At 36.0% G+C, this 18358-nt stretch overlaps 1 protein-coding gene across 4 annotated transcripts in view; it reads right to left on the reverse strand.

Moving 5' to 3' along the window:
• ANO3 (anoctamin 3) overlaps positions 1-18358 on the reverse strand; it is a 246431-nt gene that overhangs the window by 15707 nt on the left and 212366 nt on the right. For all 4 annotated transcript variants that reach the window (XM_012725477.1, XM_004682971.2, XM_012725478.1 and 1 more), the window contains 6 exons: positions 16934-17016; positions 16376-16516; positions 15615-15779; positions 5776-5812; positions 2998-3109; positions 2205-2262 (listed from right to left, as the gene is read on the reverse strand). In XM_012725477.1, the coding sequence (XP_012580931.1) occupies positions 2205-2262; positions 2998-3109; positions 5776-5812; positions 15615-15779; positions 16376-16516; positions 16934-17016 (596 nt within the window). The remainder of the gene's footprint in view (positions 1-2204; positions 2263-2997; positions 3110-5775; positions 5813-15614; positions 15780-16375; positions 16517-16933; positions 17017-18358) is intronic.

Genomic DNA, 18358 nt, shown 5'->3' on the forward strand with positions numbered 1-18358 from the left:
TCCAGAACAATGTAGGGTGACAACTCTTGAGTTTTTTTGTAACATGTTAGAAGACTGGAAATTTATCTATCCTCAGATTTTTTTTTTTAAAGATTTATTTATTTATACAGAACTGGGGTACAGGCCAGAGATGCGGAGGGTGAGAGGATTCACCAGAGACAGAGCAGGAGCAGAACAGGCAGATCGACGAAGTATACTGCTGAGGGGAGCAGCGGGCGGAGCAGGAGAGGACTGCTAAGCCATGTGGATCTCCTCAGGGGCACGTGGGAATCAAACTCATGTGGAAGTGGCTTAAGCTTCTTAGTGCTGTGCTTTAACCCACTGCGCCACCAGGGAGGGCCCTATCCTCAGATTTTTAACAGGGAATCTTTACTAGGCCTTTATTTAAATTGTGACCTTCTACTAAAGCCATATATTAAATTACATTTTAGAATATTTACAAGTTTGAACTAGAGAAAGACAAAGCAATCTGACCAATGAGATTTAACAGAGTACTGAAATAAACACAACACAGTAAATTTAGAGTCTGACAAGCAAAAAATAATGTTTTTATTCAATATGTGACTGTTAATTTGAGGGGCATTGTTAACTACTCTTTATTACCAAAATAATCTTCCAAATGAGAAAAAAAATCAGTATTAGAAAAACAATATTAGTAAATATAAGTGTGAGGGTTTTTATTTTTAATTTCCAGAATGGAGAATACAATTTTGGCATTATACAAATTTCCAACATCATTACCAATAGTGATATCTTGATTAGAAAATGCCATAGTTTCATAAATTATCAAAACAAAAAGTAAAGATATGCAAGAAAATGGGAAAACAACTGCTTCAAATTTGAAATATTAGAGTCTAATTTTATAGGTATATAAAATAACAGGTCAGGAAACATGCCTAAGTATAAAGAGAAGAAACAGAATATACACAGTATAATGTACAGGATAATGTACAGTATAATGTACAATGAACTTATAAAAAATATTCTCCATCTCAAATGTAGTTAACGAAATTGAGATCAAAAACAGATACCTTTTTTGGCCCTCCCTGGTGGCGCAGCGGGTTAAAGCACAGCACTGAGAATTAAAGCCGCTTCCACATGAGTTCGATTCCCGCCTGCCCCAGAGGTGACCACATGGCGTGGCAGACCTCTCCTGACCCGCCTGCTGCTCCCCTCAGCAGTGTACTTCGTCTATCTGCCTGTTCTGCTCCCTACTCTGTCTCTGGTGAAGCCTCTCGCCGCCCCTGAGCCTCTGGCCTGTACCCCAGTTCTGTATGCACAAATAAATAAATCTTTAAAAAACAAACAAACAAACAAAAAAACAGATACCTTTTGAAAATTCTGTTGTATCCTAATAAGGGGCTGGCATTTTTGTCATTCTCAGGGAAAATATACCATATGCTGGTCTTGTGTTTTATCACTACCACTCTTAGACACTTTGTTCCATAACATTCATATTACAAATCAACAAAGAAACATGAGTCTGAAAAGATATATTTATGTCCTTTTACATAAGTTGGTATTTCAATGAAATTTTGTGTGACAAAGGTTTTCCTGCTTAAAAGGAAACCTAATATATTTGAAAGGGGAAGGCACATATCATATAATTTTACTATTATGTGGAATATAAACAAATAAAGCAAAGGAGCCAACAAAACTAAACCAAAAAAATAAACAAACAAACAAAACCCACAGAAATTTGACTGCATAGTTGAGTCTACAGTGAAGGGGAGTGAGAAATGGGCCCAAAGGCCTAGAGAGGAGGGTTGTGGGTGCTTCAGTGGTGAGTCAAGCTGTGGTATAGCAAAATTCATCTGAAAAAGTATGAAATCATATACAGTGTTGTAAAGCAATGTTCCTTAATAAAATATAACAATTAAAAAAATGAAAACCCATTACATATATAGTACTAATTCTCAAGAAAACTCCAGACTTTTGAATGGGGGACAAAGGGATGATAGAAAAGTTAAACAGAGTTGTGGTCAGGATTTTGGTGTTTAATCCCTAAGTTCACGATGTTTTATTGGTAAGATGTAGCCCCTTCATTTCTGAACAAGTAAGAAATCTTCTCTGCTAAAAGTGTTTCTTCAACATGCTAGAAATTCCCTGTACCCACCTACTCACTCTCTCTTCCACCGTTTCCTCCCACAATAGTTGACTCATATCCCTGCCCTTTTCATACCCACCCTTACAAGGTTACTTACTTCCTCCAGTCTCCACCGGTTAAAAAGTTTATTGTAATTTCCTGGGTGACCTACAAATCTGTAAAAAGCCATTTTAATTCATTAGCATTTATGTGGGGTTGACTAAAGAGCATCTACTAATGCTTCACTACAAGTCCAAGTGTAGGTAGACATAAATGTTCGCTGGTGCAATTCGTCCCCAAATTATTGACTTGTGCTATGCTCACACATCAAAGTTCCTGACTTCAAAAGGAAAAAGTGGTATGTGAAGTCAGTACCATGGGATGAGAAAGTACAGTCAAATCAACCAAACAAAATAATATATCACTTTCATTTGTATAATTTTAGTGCCTTACTTACCTAGTTAGTGCATAGTTTAATTAGATCTTAAATTGTTCCATGTACTGGCTAGAGTTAAGCATATGGAAAACCAGAACATTATTCTAATATGCTTCCTTTTGATACTTTGCAACAATGATGGGGAAAAAATAACACAGGGAGAAGTGGTTTCTATAGTCAGAAGCTGTAATCTAGGATTACATAAAAATAAGTTTTCTTATATAACAAAACAATTACGGGTGATTCGCTAGTCATAATTCACCCAAAGGTACTAGGTTTTAATCTTTTTATGCCAACTCCATTTGGTTGTGGCATTGGAAACAATGTATTATTAAGTCAACTAGAAAGACATAGGAAAACTAATTAGCACAGTATCCCAAGGCAGGAGAGACAATTTGCCATCTCTGCTAACAAACTGGGAATGGAACTTTTTATAATCCTTTTCACTCTGAAGAGGTGTATAACTATGACTTACCTCCCCAAAAAGAAAGCAATATAGAAGATAGAACTATTTAAATTGACAAATTGGAAGAGGAACATCTTCAGGGCAAAGCTGTTTTCCCATTCAGATTCTGTTCGAGGATATTCTAAAAGGAATATAAGGTAAATGATGATAAATATCTACACAGAATCAGAGGCCACATTTAATTCTGATTTAGCCATTTACTAGCTCTATGGGTCAGTTTCACTGTGTTGTAGTGTCTGTGAGTAATAATAGCTGTGGTACAGACCTGGTAAAATGATACCAGATAACATTCAGACTTCTCCCACTACTATGAACATATGATTCCTGTTACAAATATGAAACATTTTCAGGTTTCTCGGTTATTGTTATTTAGAGACAACCATAACCATCGAACAGTTCTTCACCACACTGGCTATGCCCAGTGGCACTTAAATTGCCTGAGTCCTGTGAAGAACAGATATTTTGCGTGCAGACTGAAGTGAAATGGTAAAGAGGTAAGAAGGTGGCATCTGTCAGAGAGTGGAGTTTTTATCTCCACTAACTTGCTGGTAATCTCAGTTCACATATTTTGTAATCAGTTTTGCCATCTATGAAATAAAGGATTTAGATAAGACCATTTTCGAGAATTCACAACTCTCACATTTGATGTTTCAGCTTTTCTAACAAAACAAATGTTGAGAGAAAATGCATGAGGATAAAAGCATGTTTTGCAGATTTTGCTTCCACTTGTTATCCAAATAAATGATAGAAAACACATGTGAACTTCTTATATATTTTACTGCAATTGAAGAATTCAAGAGTGACAGAAAATAGATGGGATATAATAAAGGAAAAGATAAGCAAATGCATATTCATGAGACCAATCACAGAATGAGGACCAGGGACCTGAGTCTTAAGGGGCTTGTATACCAAAAATAGGGGGTGGGGAGGTACAGGCATTGATTGGTTGGTGGGTACCAGTGAGAGCAGCAGGAGAGTTGCCATTTCTACACCAGTTTTCATACATTGCATTTTCACTGTTATTTCCTCCTAAAAAGTTTGGAAATTTAGTTTGTTACTTCTTTCACACATTAACATTATTGTATTTAGAAATAAGAATGTGGGCTTAAACAAACAAACCCTAGTGAGATGATTTTAGTTCTCCATTTCCAATTATATTGTATCATAATCCACAAATGTGTCCTGCATGAATTCTGCTTTGGGGCAAAAAAGTTCCATTTTCATTTGTGGTCCAATTACATGGATAAACTATCTATGTATCAAGTATTTGACAGAGTACCTATTTTTATGTTAAACATAAAATTTGCATATAGTTTAAAATAACTCTATTAAGACATTTAAATATTCTATAGTCTCGCTTATACTCTGAATGTGCATATATCAATTTACTTTTGTAGTTCTAGCATTTCTTACTTTATATATTTTGAAGACTTGTTAAAAGTTGTATAGTAGTCCTGACTCTTACACTAGCCTGATCCTTTCTAATTATATAATATACCTCTTTGCAACATTAAATTCTAGTTTCCCTAATATTAACATGGAGTTAGGTGGTTTCTTGCTGCTATTTTCCTGATATACATACTTTTATTCTTAAATTGTACACATATACATGAGTATTATTTTAAGCAAAATCTATATTTTTATTAAATAAAATTCATATAGTCCATTTGTTATTGATTAATGATTCTGATATATTAAGTACTACTGTCATGGCTATTAGATGGATGTATTAAATATCAAGTAAAACCTTAGTATTCCTGGTACTTAGTACAAAAAATTGTTCTGCCCCCTACTACTAATTTTGCTCCATCAATCACTTCCTGAGATTTGCTTCCAACCTGGATTTATACTTAATTTTAATGTAAATGATTGGTATAAGGAATCAGAGCTAGAGAAATCTTGCAGTCTAATTCAAGTTGAGAAAATTGTTTTTCAGAGAATTAAATAACAATGAAAAAGACCATTCCAATTTACTGAACATTTGGTGTGTGTCACACAACTAATCTACAATCTGGAAACTGAGAACAAAATAAGGAGCAGGGAAAGGTAAAAAGAGAAGTAGATAGAGGAAGAAAAGAAGAACGAATGGAGAGTCTACTGCTAGCAGTCACATAATCTCCAAGTGATATATTCAATCACTTAGCTCCAGAGACTGAGTCTAGTTCTTGCCTTTCCACTGTTCCTTCCATTACTATTTGCACTTGTGCATATTTTATAAGGGAAGCTATATATCATGGTGAAGTGATTCATTTACTATAGTTAAGTATATTCTGTCACATCTGAGTTTTAATTGTATCTAATTATCTTAGATAATTGTATCTTAATTATCTTAGTTTTCTTATCCATAAACTAGGAATCCTATTGTCTTAGACCTAAGATGACAATACAATGAAATATTGAATGAAAAGTGTTTAGTACATGACCTAGCATTTGGGAAGTATTCAAGCAGTAAAGGATACCTTCATTATCTGCCTTCAAAAGTGCATTTATATATCCTCTATAATAGTTTGAGAAAAATAAATATGGAGGAAAAAATCCAAAGAACTGAAAATATAAATAAAATAAACGCAGCCAGAGAGAATGAGTTGTGCTGGTTTCTAAGAAGGAGACTTTGTAACTACACATACTTTTTCTCTCTGGTTATTTGATGTAGTTTAACTTCCTAGCTCACCAATTTCATTTCTACAGACATTTATATAACTGCAATTGGTATTAAAGTGCCAAAGTAAATCAACTATATATTGACAAGCCTATGTGCTAGTTTCTTACTAAGGAAAATGGACTTACCTAAATTTGTGAGAAGGTAAGCAATTTTTTCATAAGCCTGTAATAAGAAAAAAAACAGTGAAAGTTACTGTTTTCTTTTAGAAAAGGCTTTTATTTATATAGTACACCCAATGCATATTCCACATGAATCAAGGCTACTGGGATGGGAGAACATGAGGATGGGAGCAGAGAGGTAGCAGGCCCAGGGGACTACGGTGGTGCTTCGGTGGTGAAGGTGTAACATAAAACTGAGAAGGTGAATCTCTACCCTTAAGCATATATTGTAAACCAACGTTACCTCTATAAAAATAATCCAGTAAAAAGTAAAGTATAATCTACAAAATGGCTACATTTTAAATTGATCAAAAACACTTTTTAAAATTTCTTATGGATTGATTTACATGCACATATACAACAGTGCTTATAATACCAATATATGTATATAAAGGCACATTTAGCTTTATTATAACAAGCAATCTTTATTTCCATTTAATAAATCAAGAAAATGAGACATACAAATTCAAAAATCACTTAACTCAGTGATTGACCTCGCCTTTGGTTATTAAATTAGATGTGCTTTTTACTACACTAGAAGATGAGTAGAACTTTGAATTCTATACGGTTAATAAGAATTTTCCAAACTATGACAAAGACAGTATGCAAATTTGCATTCCTGATTGCCATCACCATGCTGATGAGCTTCAAAGTTGGGTAACTTTTCATGTAGTGACTTGTTAATTCCAAAACCACCTGGTGCAGGAAGAAACGATAATTTAAATATATTCACCAGATGGTATCTGATAGCAATCCTTTTGCAGAGCATGTGTATGTGTAAAGTGCATATGTATTTAGAGAAGGAGATAATTGAGAGAGTTCAGAGAAAATTACTCTCATCACTGCATTTTATTTGTATCTGGATAAATTATGAATGTTGGAGAACATAATTTTAATAGTCACAAGTGCCTTTAGTAAGCTGGACTTCTCTGAATCATATGTCCATTAGGTTAAAAATATCTATTAGGGGCCCTCCCTGGTGGCGCAGTGGGTTAAAGCACTGCACTAAGAAGCTAAAGCCACTTCCGCATGAGTTCAATCCCTGCCTGCCCCGATGAGATCCACATGGTGAGGCAGACCTCTCCTGACCTGCCCGCTGCTCCCCTCAGCAGTGTACTTCGTTGATCTGCCTGAACAGACTCCCCACTCTGTCTCTGGTGAATCTTCTCACCGCACCTACACCTCTGGCCTGTACCCCAGTTCTGTATGAATAAATAAATAAATCTTTAAAAAAATATGTATTAGGAATTTCCAAATTATCAGGTAGTATTCAAGAAAGCAAACAGTAATGTACCAAACACCTGTCGTCTTTTCTTCATAAAACTTAAATTCCAGTGACCAGTGACAAACACATATGGAATAGGAGGAGATGAAAAAGACTATGAGGAAAATTAAGAAAGTGGTGAGTAGCTAGAAAGCAGTGATGGTTCAAGCAGTCAGGAAAAGAGCTCCCAGAGGATAGCCTTTGGGCAGACAGGGAGGGAAGGAGCCCAGCAGAGATTTGAGCTAAGTAGCTATAGGCACAGGAACAGAAAATGCAAATGCACTGAGATGGGAGTGGGGTTGATGTGCTTCTGGAAGAACAAGGAAGCTGAGTGGCAAGAATGGAGGCAGTAAAGGCAAAGTGGTAAGAGATGATCCAGAGACATCTCAAAGCAAACATTTTTTTAAAAGCTTCTAGCCGATGAAAAAGACTTCCAAATTTGTCTGGGCTGACAAATCATGGTCTTCCAGAATTCTTTTGCTCTGGAGTATTATCTAGAAATCTGCTGAGGAAAAACTAAGACCAGCAAAGTCAGGGAAAGGGCAAGTTGCTGTTGGAGGGCTTACTAGAGATTCTACTTGATATGCTCTTTGTCTCTGAGTCAGTCTCACAACCTAACCTGCACTGTGAAAATCAACTCCACATTAAGTTGTAGAATCAAGAAGGGCACACTCATTTCCAGTAGTGTATCTTTCAGGATTTTCTAGAAACTATGGGCATAGACACAAATACATTAAAAAGAAAGCCAACTCTCTTATTAGTGAGTCACTTGGCATTAGTTCTTTTCTGAGGACGGCCCAACCCTTGATCCACCTTATTTCATAATAATCGACAATAATTGTAATTGGCAACCAGACATTAAGGAACATTATGTGTTAAGTGGTCAGGCACATAAAAGAAATAATACGTGCTTTGGATGCTATAGAAGAGAAATGGATCAATAATGTGGAAGAGTCCAGATTCATGGATTTTAAAGTGAGAGGAGATATGCCAGAAGGAATTCATTCCTTTATGATTAATGTTGATGTGTTTTATTTGGCCTAATCTCAGCTATTTCAATCTACAACAATACCTGCTATGATATTCCTATTTTTTTAATTACATGTCATGCATGAGACAGGACAGCTGTCATATTAAAGATTGCCAAAAAGTAAGAATATACATTATTGGAATAATTGCATATAATTTTATTTTCAGCAATTCTTAAAGAGACAAAAAAAAAGAAAGAAAGAAAAAAGATGGTAGAGAGAGGAAGTAGTGAGCCAGTAGACAAAGGAAGTGAAAGAGAGGCATTCCAGGAAGCAGGAGAAAGTGATTTTGTGAGCTGAAATACAGAGAGAAAGGGCAGGAGTAAGACATAACCTCAAACACAAAGGCACAAAATGATGTAAAAATAAACTATTATATTATTTAAGAAAAAAATGCCATTTTCCACCTGGTAGGCTTCAATTAAAAAAAAAAGATATAAACTCAAACAAAAAGAGAAAGAAAAACTAGTATTTAATAGAGGGAGTTTTGTGCTGTGCTAACAAGTTAAAATTTATAGCATAGGCAATGGGGAACTGTTAAACGTTTAAAGTACAAAATTAAGGAATCAATTCGCAGTTAGAGTCTTCCGATGAAGTGGGACAATTTGCAAGCAGAGATGAGAAGGCTGGTCTGGGAGAAGGCTGCTGCAGTGGTCCAATGGGAAATGACAAGTAGCTGAGCTGAGGGTGTAGAAGTGGTGCTGGTGAGCAGGGACTGGGTAAGGGGGAAATCACAGGAGGAAAATTTACATCACTGATGAAGAAGGAAACAAGTACGATCCATGAGAAAAGAGTTAAGGTTTCTGGCTGTGACATTAAACATTAAAAGTCACCGACTGAAAAGAAATGTTTGACTTAAACTGTTTTGACATTCTTGTTTTGTAATTTTATCCATACTGGTATAGCTGAAAAGCATGTTAAATTAACAGAATATTCTGACTGAGGTCAAGTCCCTCACTTGGGAAAAACAGTAGCATAAAGAATTGCTAAGAATGTTAACAAAGAAAAAGCATATTTTTATTAATCATATATTTATGTGGTTCCAAAGATAACAAGAGGTAGCATTTGCTTTTCTAGGTAAATCTTTTTGGTGTGATAATTATTTAAGAGTCTGGTATTTTTACATTAATGGCCTAAATTTATCTTCTATTTGATTAAATTTTAAAATAAATCCTGTGTGTTCAGGTAACCCAAAAGGTTTTTTAATAATCAATAAAGAATTTTAAAATCCTCGATAGGGGGAAGAGCATAAATTCAGAAAGGAATTATTGTTTTACACTGCTTTAATCTGAGGAATAGAACATTCTTTTCATGTAGGCTAAGTTAGCTGTTCAGCACTTTCATGTTAAATCCATTTTAATATTTTTCTCAGTTATTTGTCAGGGAAAAGAGAAATATTTATGTCCCATATGCTTATGATAGTCTCTGACACTTGATGCCAAAATGCCCAAATAGCAATTAACATTTAGATTAAAAAAAAAAAGTGCTGTCTGTTTTCTTCCAGAAATAATAGATTGTTTTATAGTACCAGACAATTACATTGACACTTGTGTTTAAACTCAGTAGAATTAGTAGTATCCTCACCTAAACTGCTTACAAAGGTCTTATTCCTATAATCAGAAATTCACTCAATCCAGTTCAGTCCAAATGCAAGCACTTTGGAAGAGTACATTAGCTCTCATTAAATACATAAATATATTAATGAGATTGAGTTGCATCTGAAACTTGGAAGAGCAGGAAATGTACGTATGGGATCCACTGTGATTCTAGGGAAGGTGTGGAAACTCAGGCTAAAGATTAAAAGTAGAACAAATTCAGAGTTTAAGGGGCTGGTGATGAAAAGCAACTGGAAAACAAGAATGTGGTACCTCACAGGAAACTTCAGCTAGATTTCAGTATTTTCAACAACAGTGTTAAAAGGAGGAACTTTTTTAAAGGAAAGTGTTTGCAGACAAAAGCTCTTTTTTTATTCAAATGCGGATTTTAATCAGGACAAGTCCTTCAGTTTAATTAAAAAGACAATTATTCTACCAGATAGCTAACCTCCTGGTCCAGGAAGTTCTTTTTCAAGAGCTATTTTTGCCTTCCCATTATCAAAAATAGGTCAGTTAATTCACTCAAGATATTTCTGAATGTTTGTAGGTCTTTGGAACAAACAGCCGCATAAACAAAGGATCACAGAGTACTGCTCTGAAGGCAATTAACAAGTGAATGGGGGGTCTAATAAACAGTCATAAAACCATGTTCAGTGATTACCTCCAATGGGCACATACAGTTTATGTTAGCAAGGGAGGTGAGTGGCATTATGATTGAGAACAGACTTTTACTCAATATATTTTTTAAAGATTTATTTATTTGTGCATATAGAACAGGGGTACAGGCCAGAGGTGTAGGTGCGGTGAGAAGATTCACCAGAGGCAGAGTGGGGAGCAGAACGGGCAGATCAATGGAGTACACTGCTGAGGGGAGCAGCAGGCGGCCAGGAGAGGTCTGCCATGCCATGTGTGGTCACCTCCAGGGTAGGTGGGGATTGAATTCATGCAGAACTGCCTTTTAGCTCTTAGTGCTGGGCTTTTTAACCTGCTGAGCTACCAGGGAGGGCCCTTACCTAATATATATATATATTTTTTTTTTAAATAACAAGGTTTATGTAATAGCCTTGCTTAGCACAGAATATAGGAGATATAAAACATCAGGTTACAAAACTTATTACAAAAAGAATAAATATAGTTGAATGCACCATTTATTATGCTGTCACAGTCAGCTTTCACATTACAAAATCAAGGATTTTCATTAGAAAACAAGATTTAATAAAAAAAAGGATTTGATCTGGCCCTCCCTGGTGGTGCAGCGGGCCAAAGCACAGCACTGAGAATCTAAAGCCACTTCCTCATGAGTTCGATCCCCGCCCGCCCCGGAGGAGATCCACATGGCAAGGCAGACCTCTCCTGACCCGCCCGCTGCTCCCCTCAGCAGTGCACTTCATCCATCTGCCTGTTCTGCTCCCCGCTCTGTCTCTGGTGAATTCCCTCACCCTCCACATCTCTGGCCTGTACCCCAGTTCTGTACAAACAAACAAATAAATCTTTAAAAAAAAAAAAAAGGATTTGATCATTAATAAACCAGTTAAATTATTTATGAAAAATACGTTGTTATTCATGATACCACAGTGCCCTTTTGTGCAAAGAAGGAAAATTCCAGGACCATGACCAGAAGAGAGTGATTTCCCAAGGGGAGTGGACCCAGATTTCTTTAATAAAGTCTAGGGAATTTAAGTTGGGTAGGAGGAGGGAGTAATTGGAGAAGGTTGCCCATGAAACCTCAAGACCTAGGAAAGCTTGATGTGTCCAGATTTCCGCCAACGGAAATTCAATCTGTGTCCAAGATGCAGTTGCTGAGTGTCCTCCCACCATGCCTAGCAAGGTGGAAGGATGCTCCCAAACCTGATCTGGTGTGGGGGCAGGAAGGGAGAGAGAGAACGCCTCTGATCTGGTAGATCGTAGGTGGAAGATGCAGGACTGCAAGAGGTGGAAGAGGTGAGCGGGAGATGTGCCTAAGTAGCCAAGGGGAGAGATCCACGCTTTCCCAGGCTTGCCCCACTGTCTCTCCACAGGCAAAGTATACTCTGCAAAGACGAGAAAGTCCCACCGCAACTGAGCAGAACAGACCCCTCAGATCCTTCAGCCAACCATTCTTACCTAATATTTTAATGTTTTATATTATCAGTGCTTTTTATGATAACAATGGCTTTATAATTCAAAACAAGAAAAGAAAATAATGGACTTCATAAAGGAGAAAATAAAATTAGGACATTACAAATAACAAGAGAGAAGAAACAATTAATTTATAGGTATGATTTCTTTTCCTTTTTTATTTGTGACTGCCTTTCCTCTATTCCTCTTTTCTTCTCTTGCTACATGCGGATCTTGTTTTACACTGGGAATTGAAAATGAGGGATATTTTACTTGCTCTAGAGAACATGCCATCTAAGAAATTATGCCATCCCTGTCCTTCCCAGACTGGCTTTCAGTCTCCCCTGTATTGATAGCAATAGCTGGAATTCTCTGCATTAACTGAAATACTTGTCTAGATCTTTACTTATCCTGTATTCCTGTTCAATCTTTAATGACTACAAGGCTTTGCAACTTTCTGGCTAATCAATCAATTCCTTCCCATAAAGCAGGCATTTTTAACTAGAACTCCTCCCCTTTGGCCCTCTAAATTCTGGTGTAGCAAGAGACCTAGGCAGAATTTAGGTTTTCTGCTTTTTAGCAACTTGACCCGTGCATCTGCTAGTAGAACATGTCCACCTCTGCCTTCAGCCACCACAGGGAAGAGTGTATATGTCACAAGACCAATGCTACCTGATTCTTGAACTCTTTTCAATTGTGGCATGAAGGTCACAAACCCAGATCTGATAGGCTGATGTGAGCTCTAAGATATCTGCGTGTCTAGAATTGTTGCACCTCCTGTCCTACTCACTCAGTTTAAGAAGAGAGTTCTGCTTTTTCTTGTTACATTAAAACTGGACTAGCCACCTGTCTGCTCCTCCTAGCTCATTGGGAGAGTGACCCAACTACTTGTCACTAACTGTTGCTTGAATCCTGTTGTTCAAGGCCACCCTCCGGAAGCCAAGGCACCACTGCCCAGCCAGTATCAGGCTGCCAAGATTTTCACTGCTCTTCTAAGCCATGAGTGGACACAACATAGTTCACGACACTGTGGATACTCCACATAGAGGAGATGATCCTAGTGAGACCTGCTCAGAATGACAGTTGTCAGAGATGATTTCTCTTGAACTAATTAGATTTTTCAAGTATTCTAATATTTCAGATATATTTAATAAGATACAATACAACTTATATATATATGATTTTTTCTACAGACAATAATGAGCTATTAACAATAATCAATGGAAAATATTCACATTTTAAGTGAATACTTTTCATTTTAATATAAAATAAGATGATTTATTTTAAGTAAAATATATCAAAAATAAAAAAGGTACTCTGAAGAATTTTAAAGATCCAAAGATCATCAGTGTTTCTATATATTGGACTTAAGTCAAATACATAATAAAACTCTATTCCTCAAAGGTGAAGAAAATAGAGAAAACTAAATATTGGTATTTTATAAGAAAGGGAAAAGGAGAATAAAGACAACTAATTTATGATAGTGAAAAGAAGTGAATAGAGAGGAAGAGAGGTGATATTATTGGACACCTAAGTAATAGAGGCAGATCTCAAAGTTTTCAATCCCTCTAGGTATTAGTTTTCACTCTCACTTGAAAGATATTATATGCTATGGCCAGGATCACACAGGTAAAGTGCAAATCTTTGCTTTGCCTATATTTAAAATCTACTGTTTTTGGATAGAATTCCTTATTGTGAAACTGACAATACAAACTGAAGTCTGGGCAGATTCAGAAATGGAGAGGAAGAGGAGCGGGAGACAAATGAAAACAATAACGTCATGTACGCGGGGATGTGTCCAGCCACTGGAAAACCTTTTCTTGACAAAAGACAAATTTTAAAAGTAACACAAGGTTGCTATGTAGGTGGCTATGGTGTTATGGGTGATTCAGATATAAAGCAAAAATGCAGTACATTCTGTTTAAGATTCAAAGTTTATAATATGGTAGAATGTTTTAAAAGTAAATGCTTTTGTTTTCTGTATATAAATGTACAAATGATCAGGAAAAGTTATGTTAAAGTAAACATTCTCCTGGGCTCTTTCTGGTGGCGAAGCGGCTTAAAGCACAGCACTAAGAAGCTAAAGCCACTTCAGCATAAGTTCGATTCCCGCCAGCCCCGGAGGTGACCCACATGGTGCCGCAGATCTCTCCTGACCAGTCCCCTACACTGGTCCCCTCAGCAGTGTACTTTGTTGCTCTGCCTGTTCTGCTCCCCACTCTGTCTCTGGTGAATCCTCTCACCAACCACACATCTGGCCTGTACCCTAGGTCTGTTTGTATAAATAAATAAACAAATCTTAAAAAAAAAAAAAAAGTAAACATTCTTCCACTACTGAGAAATAGCCACTGTTAATTGTTTCACTCTTTATAGACTCAAAATGCAGGTTATGTTGCAATGAGAATTAAGTAAACTTGTATATTCTTCTTATGTAACTATATTCTATGTCCTTAAATAATGATAAAACAGCATTGTAATTGACCATACATACTTCATTATTTAAAATTTGAGTTACTATGCTCTTATTTTCACTCATTTGGAAGGTATCTTTTCAATTTTTTTGCTACTCTGACTAATAATGCAATCAAAATTCTTGAAACATAAATCTTGGACTACCTGCACTTTTTTTTTATGACCTACCCTAATTTTTCTGATGAGTAGCAAATGGTTCCAGCTTCTCCTAGCTAAATGTGTAGCTTTAGTGTCAACCCATATTTGGAAGCAGGTATCCCTTATTTGTATATAAAAATCACTATTTGTGTATTGTTCAGCTATGGATATAAATGACCTCATAATATAATTACACTAGTTCTAACACTTATTATATACATGAGTTCTCTGTATCTCAGTGTCCTCTAGTACACAATGGAGAGAATACTGACCTGTGGTGCTATTGGGAGAATTAAAAGACAGTGTGCTGTCTATCAACGCTTCCTGTTGCCATAGAAACTAGAACCCCATCCATAGACCTTGCTGAATAGGTAAATGCAGGCATAATTTTGTCCTCTTAGTCATAGATATTTACTTTTCAATCAATTAAAGGTATGTTAAACTAATCAGATGATCACCAAGAAAACAGTACCTAAACATCTTGGATTGTCTAAGTTAGTAAGCTACAGAAAACTGGTCATGTAGCAGTGCCAAATAAATTAATAAAAGCATATGAATAGCATGGCGATTGATTATGAAAGTGAGAGGCCAAGGTTTAGCCAAGACAGTCACATTTCTGGGGGGGGGGGCCCACAACAGAGGAAAGGAGAGGAGGAGAGGGGACAGGAAGAGAGAAGGGATAGAGGAAGCTGAAGGAAGAAAAAGAGGGAAGGAGAAAGGCAAAGAAAAAGAAGGAAGAGAGGGAGGGAGGGAGTAAGAGAAAGAAAAAAGTTTAGTTTTAGAGAAAGAAAAGCAGAGTAACTGGTTCTCTATTTCACATGAGGCATTGGGGTTAGCAAGTCTTCATTTTCCAACAATAATTTTGTATTCCTCCAATAAATTTTCCTCTGAGGCTGACAGAGTAATTTTCTCATCCTTTTTTTTTTGACAAAAAGACCATGGCCCATTCAAGCATAATGGATATAAATTATCACACGACTATAAACTCAAAGGGCAAGTGAGACGATACAACTAATACTGTTTTTAATTATTAAAATTCATCATTTAAACATCTAAGTAGAATATTTTCTGCTAAACTGAGTTGCCAAAGCCAGAAATGCAGCTTTGTCTAATTTTGGCTTCCATATAAAAATAATCCAAGTATACAGGAAATATAAACCTCCCCCCTACACACTCCCTTTCACTTATTGAAAAATAATTGGAAACACTTACAAGATTCAGTGTCATAATGATAACAAAATTGATACAGACAGCTGCAGCAGATGTTGCAAATTGCCAGTGTTGCTTGATAAAATTCCACTTGAATGATGCGAACTGTTCCATGACAACGAGGCGATACACCACAACTGCAAACACCGCAGTGATCACCAAAGAAATCTGCAAAATGGAAGACCAGAAGAGAGAGCCATATTTTGCATCATTAACAAAACCAAAGCAAAACCACAGATAAATGCAATGCCCTCAAGAACAAAAGTTATTTACTTTTTTCAAGAATATGTACATGCATTAAAATTTCTCCTCTGAGGAACTAAATTACATTAGGGTCAAAATAAACATATGATTCAAGTTGTTTTGGAGCAACAACAGTTACCACCATTGAAAAGCAAATTCAAATTCCCACTTTCAAATGGAATATTTGGTTCTAAAACAAATTTATCTAGTTTATCAGGACAAATCATAAAACTTCCATTTCATTTCAGATGAAGTCTCTCTCCCAAAGCTTGTTCTATTTAGCAATGGACACAAAAAGCCTTGGTCATTCCTCCACTACCTGCTTGTTTTTATTTTGTTGAATAATAAATATTAACAAGGATTAATATAATAAATATATAAATATTTATTATATAATAATAATAAATATTAAAAAGGATATGGTTTCATGCATCCTCTGGATCACGAAATGAGTTAGGCCCTAGAACTTCCATCCAAAGCTGGAATCCCATGCTGTCCTGATATTAATGGTCATATTTTACCATGAAGAATATTCCTGAGATAGACACAAGAAGACGAGTGACTTTATCTGAGGAGGGCTGGTGTGGCTCGGGTTTTCCACTGATGGGATTCACTCTTTCCATCTTGTAATACTTTGCTTCAAACTGGGGGCGAAGTGTTTCCTATGGGAGAAACTAATGTTACCTAAATATCAAAATCACAAGCTTAAAAAGAAATTGCTGAGAATTGATACCAAATTCCTGCACTATGACCTGCTTTTAGTCTTGGGAAATAATCAACTTTTTCAATTTAAGTTGCAAATTATTTTCCAAATAAACCCTACTCTATACTTACTAGCATAATGTAGTACTAATAGAATTTAAAGAAACATCATAGAAATGGTTTGAAAAAAGCCACATACTTTATCATTGATTTCTGTTATCTTTATTATCTTCATGAAGTAAGGAATCTTGATAGCAGGAACATTAAGGAAAAAAATCTAATTGCTGTTAGTTGCTTCCAACATGGGCATTAAGGGCAAAATGATTTTCGGCATCACGTTATCCATTTTCTTTATTCCTGGTTCCAGAATATCTTACCTCCTCCTCTTCCCACTCGATAAGGTCCCAAGTATAGGTCAGTGTACTTCTTCTCCTTTTCCAAAACTCCAGGAAGACTGTGGCTATAAATCATCATCATCATCATCATCACAATTATTAATATTATAATTCCTTCCCAACCATATTACATGCATTCATCACTGCTTTTCTTCTTTGAAACTGATGCATTTTCATTACATTATTAAATCTTTTAAATTTATTAAATAATTATTAAATTAATACAACTGGAATTTTACTTTTCTCTCACCCTCTTCTTCCTGTCTTTATACGCTGAATTAGTGTGCACCCCTAGAATGGAAAGATTTTTTTCACATCTGAAATAAAGCAACAGTGATTTTTCTTAGTATGATCAACAAAATACTTGTTCCTGCCCTGCTTTTTCCTATACTTTATAAAGTTTTATGAGTACATAAAACTAGTACATTGCCCACTGAAGGAGGTCGATAAAAACTGACCACCATGGAGGATTATAGGTGTCTTGGTGGTAGAAGATGTGGTGAGGTAATATACCTCTGAAGGATGTGATCCTATGCCTTGCATTGCCTATAAGCTATCTCAATAATAAATGGATGGGTGAATGAATGATGAATTAGTAAAAGAATTACTGAAAAGAATTCAGTGATTGTGAGTCTAACTGCTGGTTAAATTTCCTTCCATTATCCAGAGGTTTTCAAATAGGCAGAGAAGCCCTTCCTTTATCTGATGTATATGTTGACTAATCAAGTCCAATTTTATTTGATAAAATAATCATTAAGGAGTTCTGAAATCTACTTCATAATATTTTGTAGAGGGGAGTTAAAGGGAAGAGAAGGTTGACTATAAACACAAATGAAGTTAAATATATCTGAATATGTAGAGCAAAAAGGAATTCCAACTATTTTTATTCATCAGAAGAGATAAAGGCCTAAAGCCTCCTCAAAAGAAAACCCAGCTGAAACAACAGCTTATCAGAGTAGCAGCTTTGAGATTGCCAAATAAGACAAAACCCAGGTACTACTAAATGCTTTCCTTCATCCCCCAGATTTATTTTCAGCAACATCCTTAAGCATAATGTGCTTTTCTCTATGCAGTATTGCAACATCATACACATAAGGCAGAAATAGAACCCTCACTCAACAGGTTCTACCATTAGCAGAAAGTGAACACTTTAGTTTTTCAGACTTGGGGAAAGTTAGTTTCTCTTTGTTAGAACCTTCCAGACATGAAATTAATAGAATTATGTGAGTCAGAGCAGGAATGAGTATAATGAATATACTCTACACTAATCAATACAGAGTCTACCAATATGTATGAAGCCGCAAATATTAAATAGTTGGGCTGAACTGCACTTGACACAGTCATACCTGTAACTGGTTAATCAAGACTCTGTCTAGTTAAGAAAATAAGATCTCTTTCTAATTTTAC

The sequence above is a fragment of the Condylura cristata genome, unplaced genomic scaffold (genome assembly GCF_000260355.1).
Source record: "Condylura cristata isolate star-nosed mole 26May11 unplaced genomic scaffold, ConCri1.0 scaffold00015, whole genome shotgun sequence".
Classification (NCBI taxonomy): domain Eukaryota; kingdom Metazoa; phylum Chordata; class Mammalia; order Eulipotyphla; family Talpidae; genus Condylura; species Condylura cristata.